At 36.1% G+C, this 22308-nt stretch overlaps 1 protein-coding gene across 1 annotated transcript in view; it reads right to left on the bottom strand.

The window, feature by feature from the left end:
• Positions 1-22308, bottom strand: part of pcnt (pericentrin) — a 174690-nt gene that overhangs the window by 40149 nt on the left and 112233 nt on the right. Inside the window, exons 32-36 of the mRNA XM_039756353.1 lie at positions 16859-17026; positions 10691-10843; positions 8285-8446; positions 6034-7053; positions 4330-4521 (exon numbers count right to left, since the gene is read on the bottom strand). Coding sequence (XP_039612287.1) covers positions 4330-4521; positions 6034-7053; positions 8285-8446; positions 10691-10843; positions 16859-17026 — 1695 coding nt within the window. The remainder of the gene's footprint in view (positions 1-4329; positions 4522-6033; positions 7054-8284; positions 8447-10690; positions 10844-16858; positions 17027-22308) is intronic.

Below are 22308 nucleotides of genomic sequence, written 5' to 3'. Positions count from 1 at the left end.
TGTGACTGACACTCAAAACTTACAGCCAATGAGCAGCCGAGCATTTTGATATGTAGCTTGCCATGCTAACTTGTATACAAGCAATCGGAGTGCGTGAAGGTGGCATTGTGCCAGTCTGCAGAATTGGTGCGTGGTTGTTTATTGTGATTTCGACAAGTTTTTCGCGGTTTAAATATGAATAAAAGTAGAAGTTTAAGCGTAAATAAGCGCTCGATTAAATAATAGATGCTATGCAGCGTTGCGAAAGTATTCAAGCGGCCCTTTGAGGTCTAATGGCAGAAGAGCGGCGTGCGCCCTTTGCTTTCTGCTTGCTAGTGATTGCTGCCATCAAGTGGCACATGGAAAGCAGCTGAGCTGTGTTGTAACAGTTTGTAAAAAGAAAAATATATAGTTTGTGTGCATTTTATAAAAAAAAAAAGTAAAAAATTAAAAATATAAATATATTTTTGGCCCATAACTTGTATTGACTATTTTTACATAGAAATGTGTATTTTTATTGTTTTTATTATTTTTTATAACTAATAAGTGACACTGTATAGATATAGATTCCTTTAGGTGTAAGCTTTCAGTAGAGCCCTCATTTGATATCTGTGGGTTGGAAGCATTCAAAGTTATTACACTTTTCCATACGTTCCAAAATGTGGATAATGGTCCTCTAAAACCCCTGGGCATGCCCACATAAAAACTGGTGTAAAAATGTCATTTTTACAGGTATTCTTTCAAATTTGAAATGTGAGTAGTCAACAAGTTATTCTGTTGGTACATAGTGTGTTTCTGTCCTCACCTACCTACGCAGCTTTATTTTCCTTTATTTTCATAAAAAACTTGGCGAGAACAAAAAATTCGTTTTTGTGAGTTCTAATTGCATAACTTTTGATCAGTCACACCTACAGTGATTCTGACTACTAAGGGTGACACTAGAGAATGTTACCTTTACAAAGAGACCAAACATGTGTTTATACTCCAGATAGTTCAATAACAGCAATGATTCTAATTTGGAGAATTGAATTACAAAGCGATTTAGCAAAAATGACCCGAATGTTAAGGGGATATATATATATATATATATACATGTATATGTATATATGTATATATATATATATATATATATATGTACATATACATATACATATATATACATATATATATATATACTATATATATACATATATGTACATATATATATATACCTATATATATATATACATATATATATATATACATATATATATATACATGTGTATATGTATATATATATATATATGTATATATATATATATATATATATATATATATATATATATATATATATATATATATATATATATATATATATATATATATATATATATATATATATATATATATATATATATATATATATATATGTGTGTATATATCTATACTAATAAAAGGCAAAGCCCTCACTCACTCACTCACTGACTCATCACTAATTCTCCAACTTCCCGTTTAGGTATATATAGTATATATAGAAGGCTGAAATTTGGCAGGCTTATTCCTTACAGCTTACTTACAAAAGTTGGGCAGGTTTCATTTCGAAATTCTACGCATAAGGGTCATAACTGGAAGCTATTTTTCCCCATATAATGTAATGGAGTCTTGAGTTGGAGATGGCGTGGGGGAGTTTCGTGTGACATCATCACGCCTCCCTACGTAAATGCGTAGAGAACAAGGAAGAACTCCAAACAGCGATGAGCACAAAACGCCATTTCACAATTGAGAAGGCAGAAAAACATTATGAAGCAAATGATGCATACAAGCATATTAATAAGTACAGCTACTCGCGAAAACAAAGCACGGCGTGAACCGTAAGTTTATATTAAATTAAGTTCTTAGACAGGCTGCCACTAGCGTTTGTAATTTAGTGCCTGCCCATATAAGGCCGTCCATCAGCGGCAATCCAATACAAACACTGCCGGTAAATGTTCACGGGTGAAGGACTGTGCTTATGCAGAGGAAGATGAGATGGTCAGGGTGGTGTTTGGCACAAACTCATTGAAACTGCGAGAGAAACTTTTAAGTGCCGGGTCTTAGCTGACATTACGAGATGGCACCAGTACAGCTGGGAACCCGATGCAAGAACACCAAGCGGCTCACGTGAACCGACGCAATGCGCAGACAAAAAGCAACAGTTCCAAAGAGTGCTGAACAAAAGCGAGATTACACAATTGAGAAGGCAGCAAAAAATATGGCGTCTTATACATACAATCATATTCATAAGTGCAGCTACTCTTGAAACAAAGCAGCGGTGGAAAAAGTGAATGTCCTGCTAAAGGAAGACAGTGTAAAAAAAAAAAACCCGTGCATGCAGTTTGTCACATCACAGATAAAAAGGAAGACGAGCTGTTTATTGATGCAGTAAGGAACTAATCGATGAATGAAACCTCTTATCTTTACATAGAATACATATACATATGCATATATATATATATATATATATATATATATATATATATATATACATATACATATATATATATATATATATATATACATATACATATACATATATATATATATATATATATACATATACATATACATATACATATACATATACATATACATATACATATGTGTATACCTGCTGACAACTTTCAAAAGAGAAATGTAAACAAAAAAATGTGTACATGTTTACTTGCAGGAAACATTTAAAAGTTACATGAATCGTATCTGAACTATGCAAACTACCGCTAAAACCTAAAGCAGAAAAAAATCTCACTGAAAATAATGTTTTTTAATCTGATGTGCTTATGTGGCACCCAAGGAGAAAGAAACCATGTCACTGTGTGTATGGGGAATTAGAGCAGATGTAGTATCAAAACATAATTAATTCCATATTATTCATGGTGCAGTTGCCACACTAACAGGACTGTAATGCAAATCAACAGGAACTCAAAAGTTGTCCCGAGAGCTGTGACATCTAATATTTTGTTAAATTTAAGGATTTCAAGAGGATAGTGTATATTATCACAAAGGAAGGTAGTCACTGCTTTTTTTTAATGGGACTAAAAGACTTGAGGTATTTGAGGACACACATTAACAAAATAGGTGGTGTTGCTGACATTTAGACATAGATTGCTGAAACAGTGAAACAACAGTGGTCATCACTATATAAATTTATGTACGCACACAAAAATGTACATAGTAGTACCTGTGTTGAATTTTGGGGGATATTTAGATGCATACACACCTCACACATGCTGTACAAATATACTACTGTAATTTAAGGAAGTATGGCGCTTTATCAGAGTATTTGCAGGATATAAACTAAAGCTTTAAACGCAGTTCTTAATTGAATTTAAAAAGAGTGCAATTAATGAAGACCTAACTGCTTATAGCACACTAAATTGGACTAACAAGTGGAATTAGGGATGACAATAAAAGATGGATTTAATTTTTTTTTTTAAATGTGAAAGGTTTTTTGATTGCTGGTGACTAATTTTGACATCACTAGCATGATTCCTTTTGTTGTTTTTATTTCTTTTAATAACATCTGTAAAGAGTGGAGGGCAAAGATATTATTTGAAAAAGAGTAGGGATAAAATTCCACTTCCCTTTAAACTCTTAAAAGATGTACCCTTGAATACCTAATTATCAAATGAGAAGCTATTGTGCAAACCTCAGTATAGAAGAATGTCTGTTTGTAGCAGTGATAAAAGCATTGTAATGTTGCTGAAAAAAATCAATATTTTTCACAGAAACCTGTACTTTTCTTTTAAATTGTTCCTATAATTAACCCTTTGAAACAAAAGTTTCATATATTTTACAAATATACATATCCAAATGTAACTACAGAAGATGAACCAATGACAACAGTTGCCTCTGCAATTTGTAAAATCTTTTCCAGAATACCCCAAGTAGTACTGGGCCACTAAGGTTTTTGGTTTTCAAGATTTTTACTAAATTAAGAGGAAATATATGCAGTGGTATATGAATAATGTTAGCAGTCTCAAAAATCCTCTGAAATCAAAAGTTACTCTGAAATTTCCTGCAAAAGAATATCATTTTTCTGTATAATAATACATTGTTAACTCGTCATTCACTGCATTCCTGGCACCATTTGTATTAATTTTAAGATAGTCATTTCATGCCTTGTGGCAAACCAGTATCTCTTGCTGCAAATATAGAAAAAGTATACATACAAAAAAGCAAAACTGTCTCACTAAACTATAGGATCAGGTTGCCAGAGGGTAAACAAAGGAAATGATATAAAGTCAATTTTTAAAATAAAGAAGCAGCAGAGTTCAGAATACCAACTGCACTTTAGAGGATAAGAACACTTACAAAAGAGAAATAAGCACAAACCTGTCTCTCTTCCAGCAGCTGATCTGCATGTATAGTACTTAAATACAGCTGTTCCTTAACAGTCGTAAGTTCCACTTTCAGCTCCTCTAACTCAGTTTTCAACTCAGAAATCGTGCATACATGTTCCTGCAGTTGTTGTGCTTTCTCTTTTAGAGCTGTTTCCGTTTTTGCCAAGGACTCCTCAGCACAATTCTGTGTAATCAAACAAATTTTAGAATATATTGAAATACCTGTATATTTCAAAGGCTCAAACTGAATATTTTAGCTAGGTCATTACATGCTCTAATTAGTCATGTTGCATGTTGTGGACTGCTAACAACCGTGCAGAAAACAAGTGTGAGAACATGTTTATAACAAAAAAAGTTGAAGCCAAACTAAAATAAAGCCAATAAAATGGCACATAATAGTAAAAAATGCAATTGATAAAATCACAACTAAATGAGATGAAAAATAAAGCACAGAGGCAAACCACTGTATGGGAAAAAATGACAAACATACATAAATATCAAGTCTGAATGACAATCTGTCATGACTTATATTTTCTCTGCTTCATAACAACTCTGACTAATGCGTATACACTACTAAATATTCTGTGGTTTGGGTTGGCTGGAATGGAGGGGGCAACATAAAATATATTTAAGAAAATGCAACTGAAATGTTGAAATACAAATTGGATGGCTGTTCATACAAATAATTAGCTCAAAGCACATTTAACATATTTAATGTACATTATGTGCTATTTATGACAAAATATTAATAAATAAAAATATAAAAACGTTTAATTTATCATAATTTCAGAAAATACCTAAATTGTCTTATTAGTCATAAGTTTTCTCTTTTGTAATTTGTGTACATTTGGTATGTAATTTAATTTCTTGTAATAAGCTAAATTTCCCTCTTGCAACAAATAAATTACTGTCTATTCATCAATATATCTAGATGCTGACCAATATTGTACAGTGCTCTGAAGCAACGCAAGACTTTATAGAATACTTCCTTCCTTGAAGCTTCTTAATTTACTTTTTCAGGATCGCAGAGAGCAGGACCGTATTCTGACATGGATAATTTGTTGGAACATAAAACATTCAGATGGACATACGGAAAATTAAATATCCAAATGACTAAGAGAAAAATTAAGTTCTGATAAATTTTAATTCTAGGCAGAACCAAGAACTGCTGTTATAAATAAGAACATTTATTTAGGAAACACTGCTTTGGTTTATTTGCTTCTTGCAATATTTATATTTGATCAATTGTCAGACTCTGAGGGAAAAATTCATACAATAAACAAACCTAATATCACAAAATTTCATCAGCTCATTTTTCTACATAAACACCATTTACAAAGTGTTGTAGTATGCATAATGAATGAAACTTATCTTAGATGCCTATGAATAGATTATAGAACTACGACAGCAGAGTTGACCGATTTTCCTCTCCAGACTTATATGAATTTTATGCAACCCGTTTGCGAGGTCCTGGGTACTGGCAATTATATAATGTTTTCCACTGATGTGCATCAATAAAAAATAGCCGTTTAAAATAATGTTGACTCAGCATGGCACACAATACTGCAAGAACAGGCTTGTATCATGCGAAACAGATAATAATGGGAAGGGTGAATAACTCCATATAACAAAGACCACGGAGACTTGAATTACATCTTACACCAAGTGATGCTGAAAATAAACAAGACAAACTTACAAGCATTCTTTCTGCTCCAGAATGCTTTGTCTGGTTATTTTCAAGTTGTATAAGGAGATCCTGAATTTGGGCATTCTTAGTTGTTACATCAATTTTTAATCTGTCAACTTCAATGTTAAGACTTGACATCTTTTGCCTTAAGTTAGTGGACTCTGCAAGTAGCTGAGCCTTCTCGGACCCGATTTCTTCAATGTGAGTTTGTAATTTCACAGCTTCATTTTCCAGCATCTCAATCTCTCCCGTTTTTCTTAAAATTACTTCATTTAACTCAAGAAGCTGAACATCCAAAAGAGATTTCTCAGTCTTAAGATGGTCTGCTTCCATAGAAACAGCAAGTCTTTTTTGCAGCTCAATTTGAAGTTCAGCTACTTTTGCAGGAAAATGTTTTAAAGAAAGTATTTCAGCTTGTCTCTTCTCATCTGTACCTTTTGCTTGCACTTCAGCCTCCACCAACTGACACTCCCTTTCTCTTAAGAGATCTTCTAGTTCTTGTATTCTGGTAGATAAATGTGCAGCTTCAGCCTCTTGCTCAGTAAGATGAGCTTTAAGTAGGTTATACTCTTCCTGTAGACTATGATGTTGAAGTTTCTCATTATGTAGGCTTTTGCCAAGTTTTTCCATTTCAGATCTGAAATGTGTTTCTTGTTTTTGAAGCAATTGTTGGAGTGTCTCTCTTTCTATGCAAGCATTTTCCAGTTGTTGTTCCAATTCTTTCACACGCGCATCTGACAACTGAATGTGTTCCGTAGCCAGCTCTTGTTGTAAACGTTCTTCCTGCCATAGTTCATGCTGAAGACTTCCTCTGTTATCTAACCTGTCTAAAGGTATGTCTTCCTGAGAATCACTAATTTCATGACAGTTAGGGCCAAGCTGATCTATCTCTTCTTGCAGTTTGTAAATGACTTCATGTAGCCGTTCAACTTCATCAGCCTTGTCTTGTCGAAGACGATCCAGGTCTCCCACATAGTGCTCTATTTGAGATTTCAAATCTTCAACCTCAGAAATTTTTTCTTCGAGCATCTAAAAAACATTAAAAAAGTAAAATCAGCATACGACAAATCTCAGAAATATTTTCTTCCAAGCATCTAAAAACATTAAAAAAAGTAAAACTAGCATACATCAATTACCTACAGTATTTAAGATTACCTCAACATTCTGAAGGCTTGGGAATCCTTAAATGCAAGATCTATTCTAACTAAATCATTTAGGTATCCCATGACTTCATCAGTTCTACCTCCATCACAGTGCATTTTTTCCCAAAATAAAATGAGGCAAATTAAAGGAACACACTGTGCTGAGTGGTGTATTAACACTCCACTATGCAATAATAAAAACTATTTTATATGGTGACACAATGGTACTTGAAACAAACTTGCTAAGATCATAATACGAAAGAGGTTTGACATTCCCAAATGTTTTTCAACCATTTTCTGCAACTTTATTATTTTGGAGAGCTTGTGGATGATGCGGCTTTCTTTGGTCATACAGTTAACCTTTTACATCTCTCTAGGACATCTCTTGTTCATTAAGGCTATAGTCATTCCCGTCAAATGCCAAAGATTATCCAAATATCATAAACAATTACATCCTGCAAGCTTTGAAACCCTTGTACAGTATCAGACACGTAGAGGAGTACTACCACAGAGAACATCTCAGTACTGTGATGAACATTAGGCCAAGAAATGCATGACTCCATAAACAAATGTCTACATGGGATAAGCTGCTAGATGCCACAGTGTAAATAAATGGCCCGTACCACTTGGGGATGAAATGCAATATAACTAGTGACCACATGGAGAGAATGTGGCAGAGAAGGTACAGAAAAATTTAGACTCATTCATGATCCTCAGTGTAATTCAGTCTCTGACTCAGAAATAAACTTGGATAAAAATATAAAGGGATACTTCTCTGCCAAAGTAAAACAGGAAACAGAATAGTCCGTTACCTACCTGAAAGAAGAGCGTCCTAGGGTAAGAGGTAATTAAGAGTTTGAGATGACAGGGTTTAAAATGAAATGGGACTCGCCACAAAATAAAATAATTACAAATCTTATGATTCTAATAAATAGAAACTATACAGATATAACAGAAGTTTAAAGAGTAACATAGAAAAATAAAAAATTGTACAAATTAAAAACTATGCTAAAATATTTAAAAAGAACGTGTTTTTAATCTCTTTCCCAATTATTAAACATAAATACAAATGGCCATTCAACTAAGTTTCAAATATAATTGAAGGAACACTAATTTACCTTGTTGTTTAATTCATGTTCTTGTTGTAATCTCAAAAGCTGATCATTTAAATGGTCAATTTCTTGATTCTTCTCTTCTAGCAATGCCTGAGGTAACTGCATCACGGAGGATGTACTATCTGGATCAGTCCTCCTGTGTTCTTGCAAACTGGTTATGATATCCTTGTAAAATAAAAATAAAAAGTATTTCTTTGATTTAGTTTCACACTACTAAAAGTTATTAGAAAAATTAAACACCTTAAACTGTTTACAAAGGCCTTTCGCTTACAAGGTTCATTTACCGAAATCCTAAAAAAATGAAGCTAAATTGAGTCAACTGCTTTTATATACAGGTGCCGGTCATAAAATTAAAATATCATGACAAAGTTGATTTATTTCAGTAATTGCATTCAAAAAATGAAACTTGTATATTAGATTCATTCATTACACACAGACTGATGTATTTCAAATGTTTATTTCTTTTAATTTTGATGATTATAACTGACAACTAATGAAAGTCCCAAATTCAGTATCTCGGAAAATTTAAACATTGTGAAAAGGTTCAATATTGAAGACACCTGGTGCCACACTCTAATCAGCTACTTAACTCAAAACACCTGCAAAAGCCTTTAAAAGGTCTCTCAGTCTAGTTCTGTAGGCTGCACAATCATGGGGAAGACTGCTGACTTGACAGTTGTCCAAAAGACGACCATTGACACCTTGCACAAGGAGGGCAAGACACAAAAGGTCATTGCTAAAGAGGCTGGCTGTTCACAGAGCTCTGTGTCCAAGCACATTAATAGAGAGGCGAAAGGAAGGACAAGATGTGGTAGAAAAAAGTGTACAAGCAATAGGGATAACCGCACCCTGGAGAGGATTGTGAAACAAAACCCATTCAAAACTGTGGGGGAGATTCACAAAGAGTGGACTGCAGCTGGAGTCAGTGCTTCAAGAACCACCAGGCACAGACGTATGCAAGACATGGGTTTCAGCTGTCGCATTACTTGTGTCAAGCCACTCTTGAACAAGAGACAGCGACAGAAGAGCGTCTTGACTAGACTGCTGCTGAGTGGTCCAAAGTTATGCTCTCTGATGAAAGTAAATTTTGCATTTCCTTTGGAAATCAAGGTCCCAGAGTCTGGAGGAAGAGAGGAGAGGCACAGAATCCATGTTGCTTGAGGTCCAGTGTAAAGTTTCCACAGTCAGTGATGGTTTGGGGTGCCATGTCATCTGCTGGTGTTGGTCCATTGTGTTTTCTGAGGTCCAAGGTCAACACAGCCGTCTACCAGGAAGTTTTAGAGCACTTCATGCTTCCTGCTGCTGACGAACTTTATGGAGATGCAGATTTCATTTTCCAACAGGACCTGGCACCTGCACAAAGTGCCAAAACTACCAGTACCTGGTTTAAGGACCATGGTATCCCTGTTCTTGATTGGCCAGCAAACTCGCCTGACCTTAACCCCATAGAAAATCTATGGGGTATTGTGAAGAGGAAGATGCAATATGCCAGACCCAACAATTCAGAAGAGCTGAAGGCCACTATCAGAGCAACATGGGCGCTCATCATATCTGAGCAGTGCCACAGACTGATCCACTCCATGCCGCCGCATTGCTGCAGTAATCCAGGCCAAAGGAGCCCCAACTAAATATTGAGTGCTGTACATGCTCATACTTTTCATGTTCATACCTTTCAGTTGGCCAACATTTCTAAAAATCCTTTCTTTGCATTGGTCTTAATTTATATTCTAATTTTCCGTGATACTGAATTTGGGACTTTCATTAGTTGTCAGTTATAATCATCAAAATTAAAAGAAATAAACATTTGAAATACATCAGTCTGTGTGTAATGAATGAATCTAATATACAAGTTTTACTTCTTGAATGGAATTACTGAAATAAATCAACTTTGTCATGATATTCTAATTTTATGACCGGCACCTGTATATTGCATTTCACTTTTTACCTCTAAATACATTTAGGTTCTCTTAATTTGGTTAAATTTACATATTAAATTTGGACATCTTCAGCAAAGAATATTCAACAGAGTAAAATATTTAAAATCCCTTGAATTGTTTTCATTTCCTTGCCACATTCTCTTAACTTCAATATTTACACAACATTGTATAAAGGGCCAGCTTTGGAAATACCTGAATTAATTATGAATAACAAATGAATGTAACAACACAGGCAATGGGTAATTTAATTGCAAGTTACTTGCACATGATGGTAATGAATGCAAAATAATTGTCACTTAACAACAGATAACCTGAGAACTGCATATACAGTGTTTCTTAATATAGATACACATGTAAAGAAACATAATATTGGTATTTAAATAATTATAAACTACAAATAATATTCCATAATGAAAACTTTGGAATGGGTGTTTATCCATACTTGAGCAGTATTATTAAGAAAACAGTATACCTTTAGTTGAATAATCTCATTTTGCAGACTATTGACTTTAGAAGTGCTGGTTTTTGCTTGCAGGCCCAATTGAATGTTTATCTGCAATAATTCTTCAGATTTACTGAGCAAATCTCTTTCTAAATGTTCTATCTGATTAATTAAAATTGCATTCTGCAAAAGAAAAAGGGCTGTTAGTACTGTATAGAAAACTACATAGTTTTAATATGGGAATCACAATGCCAATATGCAAGATATTTAAATGAACAAAATATGTCCATGTAAAGGAAAAAAAATAGTATCCAGAACATAAAAACTTTAACATTCAAAGTTAATAAGAATTTGTAACCTTTGTTAGCTTTGTGCTTGGTAAAAATTAATTTATACTGGAATATCACAATTACAACACACCAGTCTTGTACAATATGCTGAACCAATGCAATGCACCATTATGCACAGGTAAATTGACTTCAAAGTATAGAAGGAATGCAATATGGTTTTATAAAGTACAACGAAATATTGTACACACAGTGGGTGAATGAAGGAGGAATAGGCATTTTAAAAAGACCCTTATGAATGTTTTTGAATACCACATAAAATATTACATTGCATGTTTTATTTTACTGTGATGTCACACAGCAGACTTTATGTTTATAGTCATGAGTAACTGTTACTTTGTTACAGATGAAGAACAACATAGGCTAACCTGAAACACAATTGTGATATTGAACAATTATCTGGTATCAGGATACCATTTTGAAATTTCTTATGAAGAATATCGAAAATTATTCATTAAAATTATCATTATGAAAATCACTCTGTACAGACTGATGAGCACATGAAGAGGGTTTCTATTTTTTTATGTTTAATACCTTTGGAATAAATTATGAAAAGATGGAATCTCATGACCATTAAGTAAAGTGATTTAAACACATTTGTGTACTGTTATCTTATAGATCTATGATGCACACAAGAAAACTGTGGTGCTCTGATTGATGGGCAACTGATCTAAATCTGATGATTTTCATTACAAACTACTTGATTGGTCATAAATAAATTGGCCAATCTCAGACTATTTCTGTAAAATCTAGTTTTCTAAGCTTGAAGCAATTTAGTTGTAGTATTCCTTTGAGGAAGCACATATATCATTTTGCTGCCAGCACTCACCTATAAACAGACAGCCAACAGTCTGACTTTACAGAAATATTGGCTTTCATATTAAAGAAAGTGGACAAGAAAACTGAGAAAAAGGAATTTTTGAAGTCGTCCTGTGCAAGGAGCAGAACAGCAGACTAATATGTTTTCTATCTGTACCTGGAGTAGAAAATGCATCTTAAGCAGAAATTAAAACAGAAGCTCATTAAATGAGTTCAGATCTTTCATTAATTAGCTCTCACTGCTTTAAGTATAGACGTTTTAGCTTAAAAGCCAAATGTGTGTATTTTACAAGTAAACTTGTTAAGCATATTAGCCTTGATACTAATTGATGAATGTCTTATGAACGACCCCCATTTGTTAGGTTTGCTAATGACCTTGTTCACTGAATTTTTCCATGAAAATTTGCATACAGATGCCTCTTGGTGTTTTGCAAGGCTAGTGTGACAACACAGAGATGTAGTAACCAATTTTGAAGATGGATCTTATTATTCAGCGGGGTTCTCTCATCATTGGTTATGCTATATATAATACCGGTAACATTGTTATTTTACATTCTAGCACTGCGGGAGACACAGCAGTACAGTACACAGGTTTACAGCACGCATCCTGGCCAAATCAGGCATCAGAATAGCACAAAGCCTGCAAACACTCTACGCACTGTCCTTTTTAATGCTAAAAAAAGAAATTGACAGCAGAAACATGAAACACAGTTTATAGCATTCCATGCAGTTCTTGCCTAGCAGTATACATAGGACAAACATAAAAAAGAATTGCAACACATATATAGGAACATCGCAACGCCGTAAGAAGGAAGGACTGGCAATCATAGATCTATACATATACAAAATCAACAGGACATACATTTAACTGGGACAATGTAAGATTTAAGGCTAGTACTAAAAGTGCCAGAACACGGGCTGAATCTTGGCTATGAGACAAAAATGTCATTAACAGACATTTGGACATAAACCCTGCATATGCAAACTTAAGAAGAACATATTCTTAATAAATAAAATGTTATGACCAATACATCCAATCCCCCTACCCCCATTTAGCTATATATTGCCTTTGATTATTGTATGTCTAAGCATTATCCTCTGATGAAGGCTCCTGGTAGGGGCTGAAAGCTTAGGAATAAAAACTACTTTATGATACGTGATTCATTTTTCTCCCTTTATGGATCTCCAGCTGCTAATATACAAACCGTATCACAGACCTTCGCTTCCATATATTATGGACTAGCAAAATACCCGCGCTTCGCAGCGGAGAAGTAGTGTGTTAAAGAAGTTATGAAAATGAAAAGCAAACATTTTAAAAATAACGTAAGATGATTGTTAATGTAATTGTTTTGTCATTGATATTGAGTGTTGTTGTCATATCTATCTATTTATATATATCTGTATATATATATTTATATATATCTGTATATATATATATCTGTATATATATATATCTGTATATATATATATATATATATATATATATATATATATATATATATATATATATATATATATATATATATATATATATATATATATATATATATATATATATATATAGCAAAATACCTGCATTGGCAGCGGAGAAGTAAAAAGAAAAGGAAACATTTTAATAATAACGTAACATGATTGACAATGTAATTGTTTTGTCATTGTCATGAGTGTTGCTGGCATATATATATAAATATATATATATATATACACATCTATACACATATATATACACAGTTATATATATATACATATACACACATACATATATATACATACTGTATATATACATACTGTATATACACATATACATATCTACATATATACTGTATATACACATTTATATATACAAATCTACATATATATATCCACATATATATATATATTAGGTGGGACTCGATTAAAAAATTAATCCAATTAATTAGAGGCTGTGTAAGAATTAATCTTGATTAATCGTATGTAATCGACACGTAAATTTGCCCCAAATCGCAAATGTTTTTTTTAATTTAAAAGTGTTTTAGTGGGCGACAGAATCAAATAATAGACATGGACATGAATATTGTAAACTGAAGCTGTTTTAATTTCTGAAAAAAAGCCTTTAAACTGCATTTGAATTCAAAACAGAAACAAAAATATCATCCCTGGTTAAAATTGGGCAGACTTAAAAATAAAGTGGTAGTTTAAGTACTTTAAGTAGATTTTCAGAATAGTATTGTCTTTAAATAATAATAACCAAAATTTCAACATAAAGTGCAGTTTTTCTTCTTAAAAAATAAGTCAGAAACATAAAAGGTAATTTGACCAACTTAATCTTTAAACTCTGAGTAACCTTAGCCAAAATTATTTTGTACATTAGGCTAAAACAGTGTGATCATTGAACATTTTGTAATTAGATGTAATTAGAATTACTAACGGTCACGGAAGTCCAATGATCCCCAGTAAGAGCCACAAAGTCCGCTTTCTGTAATGCATCTAATTTTGCTTGCTTTTCAGTGTGCACAAAACCATGCTTTTATCAAGGCTTCGGAAGTCGAAATGATCAGTCGTAGGAACGGCTTTATTCCGACTCTAACATTTTTGTAGCTGTGATGTGTGCATCAGTGTAATGGATGTACCAGGAAATGATGCATTGACAAAAGTTCCCGTTTGCTTGGAATTGAAAGTGTGATTAAATGCGTTATTTTTAACGCGTTATGGAGTACATGCATCGAAGCTTCTCAGCTGTGCTTGTGCTAATAAAGGGAAACATTTTAAAAATAACGTAACATGATTCTGCGTTAACCTAATATTTTTCATACGTCCCAAACCAAGGAGATGCGAAGGTAAAATGAATCAGTAGCGCGCGTACATACTCAGTGCATCCCCTCTCGGGAACCTCGAATGTCGGCATCAGAGGCGAAGACTCTACAATTGAGCCACAGCATGTGGCTTGTCTATTCGAGAGTATGTACTGTAGATAGGGGTATATATATACATTTAAATATATACCCGCGTATCGCAGTGGAGAAGTAGAAGTTATGAAAAAGAAAAGGGAACATTTTAAAAATAACGTAACATGATTGTCAATATACAGTAATTGTTTTGTGAGTGTTATTGAATGTTGCTGTCATCAAGGATTTGATTATCATTATTTCTTTCAATCAGGTCGTATTTGTATGCGATGTGTTGTGTTCAAGTTACATTCCGTGTTTGTCAATCGTTGTAAAGATGACAGGTTTCATTCATCGATTCGTTTCTTACTGCATCAATAAACAGCTCGTCTTCTTCTTTATCTGAGACCTGACACACTGCATGCACGGGTTTTTTTTACACTGTCTTCCTTTAGCGGGACATTGACTTTTTCCACCGTGTGCTTTGTTTCCACAGTAGCTGCATTTATGAATATGCTTATCAGACGCTTCATATTTTTGCTGCCTTTTCAACTGTGTAATTCGGTTTTTGTTCAGCGCTCTTTGGAACTGTTGCTTTTTATCTGTGCACTGCGTCAGTTCACGTGAGCCACTCGGTGTACTTGCATCGAAGGTTCCCAGCTGTGCTGGTGCCATCTCGTGCTATGTCCATAGCTTTATTTAATGTTACCTTAGTCCTGGCACTTAAAACTTTCTCTCGCAGTTTCGCTGAGTTTGTGTCAAACACCACCCTGACCATCTCATCTTCCTCTCCATAAGCACAGTCCTTCACCCGTGAATATTTACCCGTGGCAGTTTGCTATTGGATTGCCGCTGACGGACGGCCTTCTATGGGCAGGCACTAAATTACAAACGCCAGCGGCAGCCTGTCTATGAACTTAATTTAAAGTGTAGGTTTACATCGTGCTTTGTTTCCGAAGTAGCAGAACTCGCTTCTTATTGTTTCGCTGCCTTCTCAATTATATTAATGCATGTTTTCTTGAGCGCATTTTTGAGGTCTTCCTGGTTTTCTATGTACTGCGTGATTACGTGGGAGGCGTGATGATGTCACACGAAACTCCGCCCCCACGGCGTTGAAGCTCATCTCCATTACAGTAAATGGAGAAAAACTGCTTCCAGTTATGACCATTACGCGTAGAATTTCGATATAAAACCTGCCCAACTTTTGTAAGGAAGCTGTAAGGAATCAACCTGCCAAATTTCAGCCTTCCACCCACACGGGAAGTTGGAGAATTAGTGATGAGTCAGTGAGTGAGTGAGTGAGTGAGTGAGTGAGTGAGTCAGTGAGTGAGTGAGTGAGTGAGGGCTTTGCCTTTTATTAGTATAGATATATATATGTAGTTCAGCACAATCATAGAAATGTTTGGGAAATTCAACAAACTTGTGAAAACCAAATAAGACAATACTGAAGGAGGAGCTGAATTAACTTTAAGTGAATTATAATGATTTAATGGTCATTTAAATGTCCCTGATGGCTAAGAAAGTGTTTGCAAACTATACTGAACTGAAGATTCTGGCCTAAACTGTGGTCTGAGCTGGGTGTCAACTGTGCTAATCACCGCACTAGCACGCCTTAAACAACAAAAGAAATAGATGAAATGATAACCACAAACAGAATACAACAAATGTAAAAAAAACTAGCCACATTTAAAAAAATATAATTCATTGAGCTCAGAGTTCCAATCTTGGGGCACATATTGGTATGCCAATTTTTTCCGATTCACCTGTGCAAATACTTGGAACTTTTTTCTTCCATCAATAAAACTGAATTGCACTGTAGTACTAAATCTTTTATTACTACTATCATTTCGCAGTGTCTTATTCTGACTCGAGGAAAGGAAGGCTCCTTTAATGCTTGTTGTGATCTTACAGTACGCACACGTGAAAGTCTTGCACATGTTTGCTACAGCTCTGTGATGAGGCAAGGCAACATTAAAATACTGATCATTAACCAAGGCAAAATGCTCAAAATGCGTAGAATCAAAACAACTATGTTATAGAAGGGACATATAATAAAAATACATGTACATTTATTAATTATAAAGAACACGTTAAGAGGAAAAAACAAATGTATGAGTGTTAAGTGAACTGCACATGAAAAATAGCTAAAAAGTCTTAAAAAAAATCACCTCCTTCTCTTTATTAACCAGAGACTCGTGCTTAGCCTCAATTTGCTGTTTCAGCACTTGATCACTGTGGTCTTCAGGGATTCTGTGTCTAGTCTCGTCCAGCTTAGTTTGAAGAGCAGAAATTTGCATGCGATTAGCATACTGTTGCTGCTGTAAAGCCTCTTTGTACTGCAAAGGAAGTGACAACAAATTTAAAAGTTGTAAAGAAAAATAAAAAGTCACCAGCTGTTATCAGTCTCAGGAGGGGTAGCCGACTGAGCAAATTTTTTTAAATTAACACAATATACAGTGGGTTCGGAAAGTATTCAGACCCCCTTCAATTTTTCACTCTTTGTTATATTGCAGCCATTTGCTAAAATCATTTAAATTAATTTTTCCCTCATTAATGTACACAGCACCCCATATTGACAGAAAAAAAAGAATTTTTGAAATTGTTGCAGATTTATTAAAAAAGAAAAACTGAAATATCACATGGTCCTAAGTATTCAGACCCTTTACTCAGTATTTAGTAGAAGCACCCTTTTCATATATTCATATGTAGATATGTATATAGATATGAAGATATACGTGTATATATACAAACCGGATTCCAAAAAAGTTGTGACACTATACAAATCGTGAATAAAACTGAATGCAATGATGTGGAGGTGCCAACTTCTAATATTTTATTCAGAATAGAACATAAATCACGGAACAAAAGTTTAAACTGAGAAAATGTATCATTTTAAGGGAAAAATATGTTGATTCAGAATTTCATGGTGTCAACAAATCCCAAAAAAGTTGGGACAAGGCCATTTTCACCACTGTGTGGCATCTCCCCTTCTTCTTACAACACTCACCAGACGCCTGGGGACCGAGGAGACCAGTTTCTCAAGTTTAGAAATAGGAATGCTCTCCCATTCTTGTCTAATACAGGCCTCTAACTGTTCAATCGTCTTGGGCCTTCTTTGTCGCACCTTCCTCTTTATGATGCGCCAAATGCTCTCTATAGGTGAAAGATCTGGACTGCAGACTGGCCATTTCAGTACCCGGATCCTTCTCCTACGCAGCCATGATGTAGTGATTGATGCAGAATGTGGTCTGGCATTATCTTGTTGAAAAATGCAGGGTCTTCCCTGAAAGAGATGACGTCTGGATGGGAGCATATGTTGTTCTAGAACCTGAATATATTTTTCTGCATTGATGGTGCCTTTCCAGACATGCAAGCTGCCCATGCCACACACACTCATGCAACCCCATACCATCAGAGATGCAGGCTTCTGAACTGAGTGTTGATAACAACTTGGGTTGTCCTTGTCCTCTTTGGTCCGGATGACATGGCGTCCCAGATTTCCAAAAAGAACTTTGAATCGTGACTCGTCTGACCACAGAACAGTCTTCCATTTTGCCACACTCCATTTTAAATGATCCCTGGCCCAGTGACAACGCCTGAGCTTGTGGATCTTGCTTAGAAATGGCTTCTTCTTTGCACTGTAGAGTTTCAGCTGGCAACGGCGGATGGCACGGTGGATTGTGTTCACTGACAATGGTTTCTGGAAGTATTCCTGAGCCCATTCTGTGATTTCCTTTACAGTAGCATTCCTGGTTGTGGTGCAGTGTCGTTTAAGGGCCCGGAGATCACGGGCATCCAGTATGGTTTAACGGCCTTGACCCTTACGCACAGAGATTGTTCCAGATTCTCTGAATCTTCGGATGATGTTATGCACAGTTGATGATGATAGATGCAAAGTCTTTGCAATTTTTCGCTGGGTAACACCTTTCTGATATTGCTCCACTATCTTTCTGCGCAACATTGTGGGAATTGGTGATCCTCTACCCATCTTGGCTTCTGAGAGACACTGCCACTCTGAGAAGCTCTTTTTATACCCAATCATGTTGCCAATTGACCTAATTAGTGTTTATTGGTCTTCCAGCTCTTCGTTATGCTCAAATTTATTACTTATTGCTACTTGTCCCAACTTTTTTGGGATTTGTTGACACTGTGAAATTTTGAATCAACATATTTTTCCTTTAAAATGATACATTTACTCGGATTAAACGTTTGATCTGTCATCTACATTCTATTACAAATAAAATATTGACATTTGCCATCTCCACATCATTGCATTCAGTTTTTATTCACAATATATATATATGTAGACTCAAACCCAATGCAATCCAAGCGGTGAGAAATCAGTAAAAAGGAGGCGTGTCAGACGTTGTGGAAAATTTTCTGATGCAGCTAGACAAAAACAACTTCGTGATGCTGCCGCCAAATACACAAAACAATTACTTTGACAATCATGTTACATTATTTTTAAAATGTTTCCTTTTCTTTTTCATAACTTCTTTAACACACGACATCGCTGTGAAGCGCAGGTATTTTGATTATTATATATATATATATATATACCACAGCGACACTCAACAGTGACAAAACAATTACATTGACAATCATGTTACGTTATTTTCAAAATGTTTCCTTTTGTTTCTCTTTCCTTCTTTAACACACTACTTCTCCGCTGCGAAGCGCAGGTATTCTGCTAGTGTTTTATAAAGTAGATGCCATTGTATTAAAACAAGAAGGCCCCTATAATGTGTGGACTCTGATATGGTGATACATAAGTAAATTAAATTATGGTGAATTTTGAATGAGTGCAGTGCTGAAATTTTTTTTTTTTTTAAATAGCAATGATATTTTGATCCACATCATGGAAATATTGATGTAAATTGTTCATTACTAATCATAACATATGCATAAAAATGGAATGACAATTAGGAAGCACTTGAAGTGCTATTATAAGTCACTATGTAGACACCTTTCAGATAAAGTGTTACTGAAATTTGTCACATTATATTAATGCTCTCCTTGCATGGTTAAGTAATCTCTGAAAAAGCCAGCACTTCAAATATATCAGTGCATGCCAATTGAATCAAGATAAAATCAATATCAAATCTGGACATTGTGAATTGAAACTGCATCAAATCGGGACATCAGTGCTAATACCCAGCCATAGTAATACACATAATAGTGTTTTTGTACTCTTCCATTAAACCCTCCTTTTAGTGGTTTTATTTAACTAACTTAACGTAACAAGTTAGTTTTGGTAGCTTTTGAAAGGCACACAATTCAAAGATCAATTTAAATGAGGCTACAAAATAAGACTTGATTTCATGTTAGAAGTTAAGTTTGAGGAATAAAAATCGTTGCTCGGTTAATAAAATTCACATGCTCATGTCTAATGTTTGCAGAAGGTGAATCATTATGATTGTACCAAAAAGTACAAGTGTAACTTGACTGTATAACAAAATAAACAATAAAAGTAGAAGTACCAGTGCACACTATTAGTAACAAACTCCATAAAAAAAAATTAACTACTAGAGGTTAAATCCGCATTTCAAAACAGAAATAAGTCTAACAATGGGTTGATCGGTTTTCTCTGCTTTTTAATTTATGATACAAACCAGAAGACAGTATTTATTTGTTACTTTATTATAAAATCTATTTTATAACCTATACAAACTGAGCACAATTTTTGGTAATGACTAACTCAAGGAAGACTATTGCAGCACACAGTTATGAAACAAAGCTCAAAGCCAAAATGTGACAGAAAAAAAATACAAAACAATATCAAATGGGAATCTTCTGTATCTTAAACAATTACGATAGGGTCCATCAACCCTAATGCATATTTTCCTAACAAGAAAAGTACAATAAAGACAATCTGTACACAGAAATAATCACTACAAAACTACTGGCCTATTTGCTTGCACATCTTCCATCCATCCTCTTCCGCTTATTCGAGATTGGGTCACGGGGGGCAACAGCTTGAGCAGAGATGCCCAGACTTCCCTCTCCCCGGCCACTTCTAGCTCTTCCAGGAGAATCCTAAGGCGTTCCCAGGCCAGCCGGGAGACATAGTCCCTCTAACGTGTCCTTGATCTTCCCGGGGCCTCCTCCCGGTTAGATGTGCCCGGAACACCTCACCAAGGAGGCTTACTGATCAGATGCCTGAGCCGCCTCATCTGACTCCTCTCGATGTGGAGGAACAGCGCCTCTACTCTGAGCCCCCCTTGGATGACTGAGCTTCTCACCCTATCTTTAAGTGAAAGCCCAGACACCCGGCGGAGGAAACTCATTTCAGCCACTTGTATTCGCGATCTCGTTCTTTCAGTCACTACCCATAGCTCATGACCATAGGTGAGGGTAGGAACACAGATCGTTTGGTAAATGGAGAGCTTTGCCTTACGGGTCCGCTCCTTTTTCACCACGACAGACCAATGCAGAGCCCGCATCACTGCAGACACCAATCTTGAGTCCACCAAACCGGACCCCCTCAATGCCCTGGCTGCGCCTAGAAATTCTGTCCTTAAAAGTTATGAACAGAATCGGTGACAAAAGGCAGCCTAGGAGGAGTCCAACTCTTACTGGAAACAGGTTCGACTTAGTGCCGGCAATGCGGACCAAGCTCTGACACCGGTTGTACAGGGACCGAACAGCCCTTATCAGGGGTCCGGTACCCAATACTCTTGGAGTACCCCCCACAGAAATCCCCGAGGGACATGGTCGAATGCCTTTTCCAAGTCCACAAAACACATGTAGACTGGTTGGGCAAACTCCCATGCACCTTCCAGGACCCTGCTAAGGGTGTAGAGCTGGTCCACTGTTCCGCAAAAAGGACGAAAACCACACTGTTCCTCCTGAATCCGAGGTTTGACTATCTGACAGACCCTCCTCTCCAGGACCCCCGAATAGACTTTTCCAGGGAGGCTGAGGAGTGTGAGCCCTCTGTAGTTGGTACACACCCTCCGGTCCCCCTAAGGAGGGGGACCACCACCCTGGTCTGCCAATCCAGAGGCACTGTCCCCGATGTCCATGTAATGTTGCAGAGGCGTGTCAACCAAGACAGTCCTACAACATCCAGAGCCTTGAGGAACTCTGGGCGTATCTTATCCACCTCCGGGGCCCTGCCACCAAGGAGTTTTTTTGACCATCTCGGTGACCTTAGTCCCAGAGATGGGGGAGACCACCTCCGAGTCCCCAGGCTCTGCTTCCTCATTGGAAGGCATGTTAGTGGGATTGAGGAGGTCATCAAAGTACTCCCCCCACCGACTCACAACATCCCGAGTTGAGGTCAGCAGCGCATCATCCCCACCATATACAGTGTTGACACTGCACTGCTTCCCCCTCCTGAGACGCCGGACGGTGGACCAGAATCTCCACAAAGCTGCCCGAAAGTCATTCTCCACGGCCTCCCCAAACTCCTCCCACGCCCTAGTTTTTGCCTCAGCAACCACCGAAGCCTCATTCCGCTTGACCTGCCAGTACCTATTAGCTGCCTCCAGAGTCCCATAGGACAAAAGAGTCCTATAGGACTCCTTCAGCTTGACGGCATCCCTCACCACCGGTGTCCACCAAATGATGCTTGTACATCTTTACCTATAGAATTAGAATACTGCAGTATTTCTTT

This window comes from Polypterus senegalus, chromosome 6 (genome assembly GCF_016835505.1).
Source record: "Polypterus senegalus isolate Bchr_013 chromosome 6, ASM1683550v1, whole genome shotgun sequence".
NCBI lineage: Eukaryota > Metazoa > Chordata > Cladistia > Polypteriformes > Polypteridae > Polypterus > Polypterus senegalus.
This window is presented reverse-complemented; position numbering and strand designations above follow the sequence as displayed.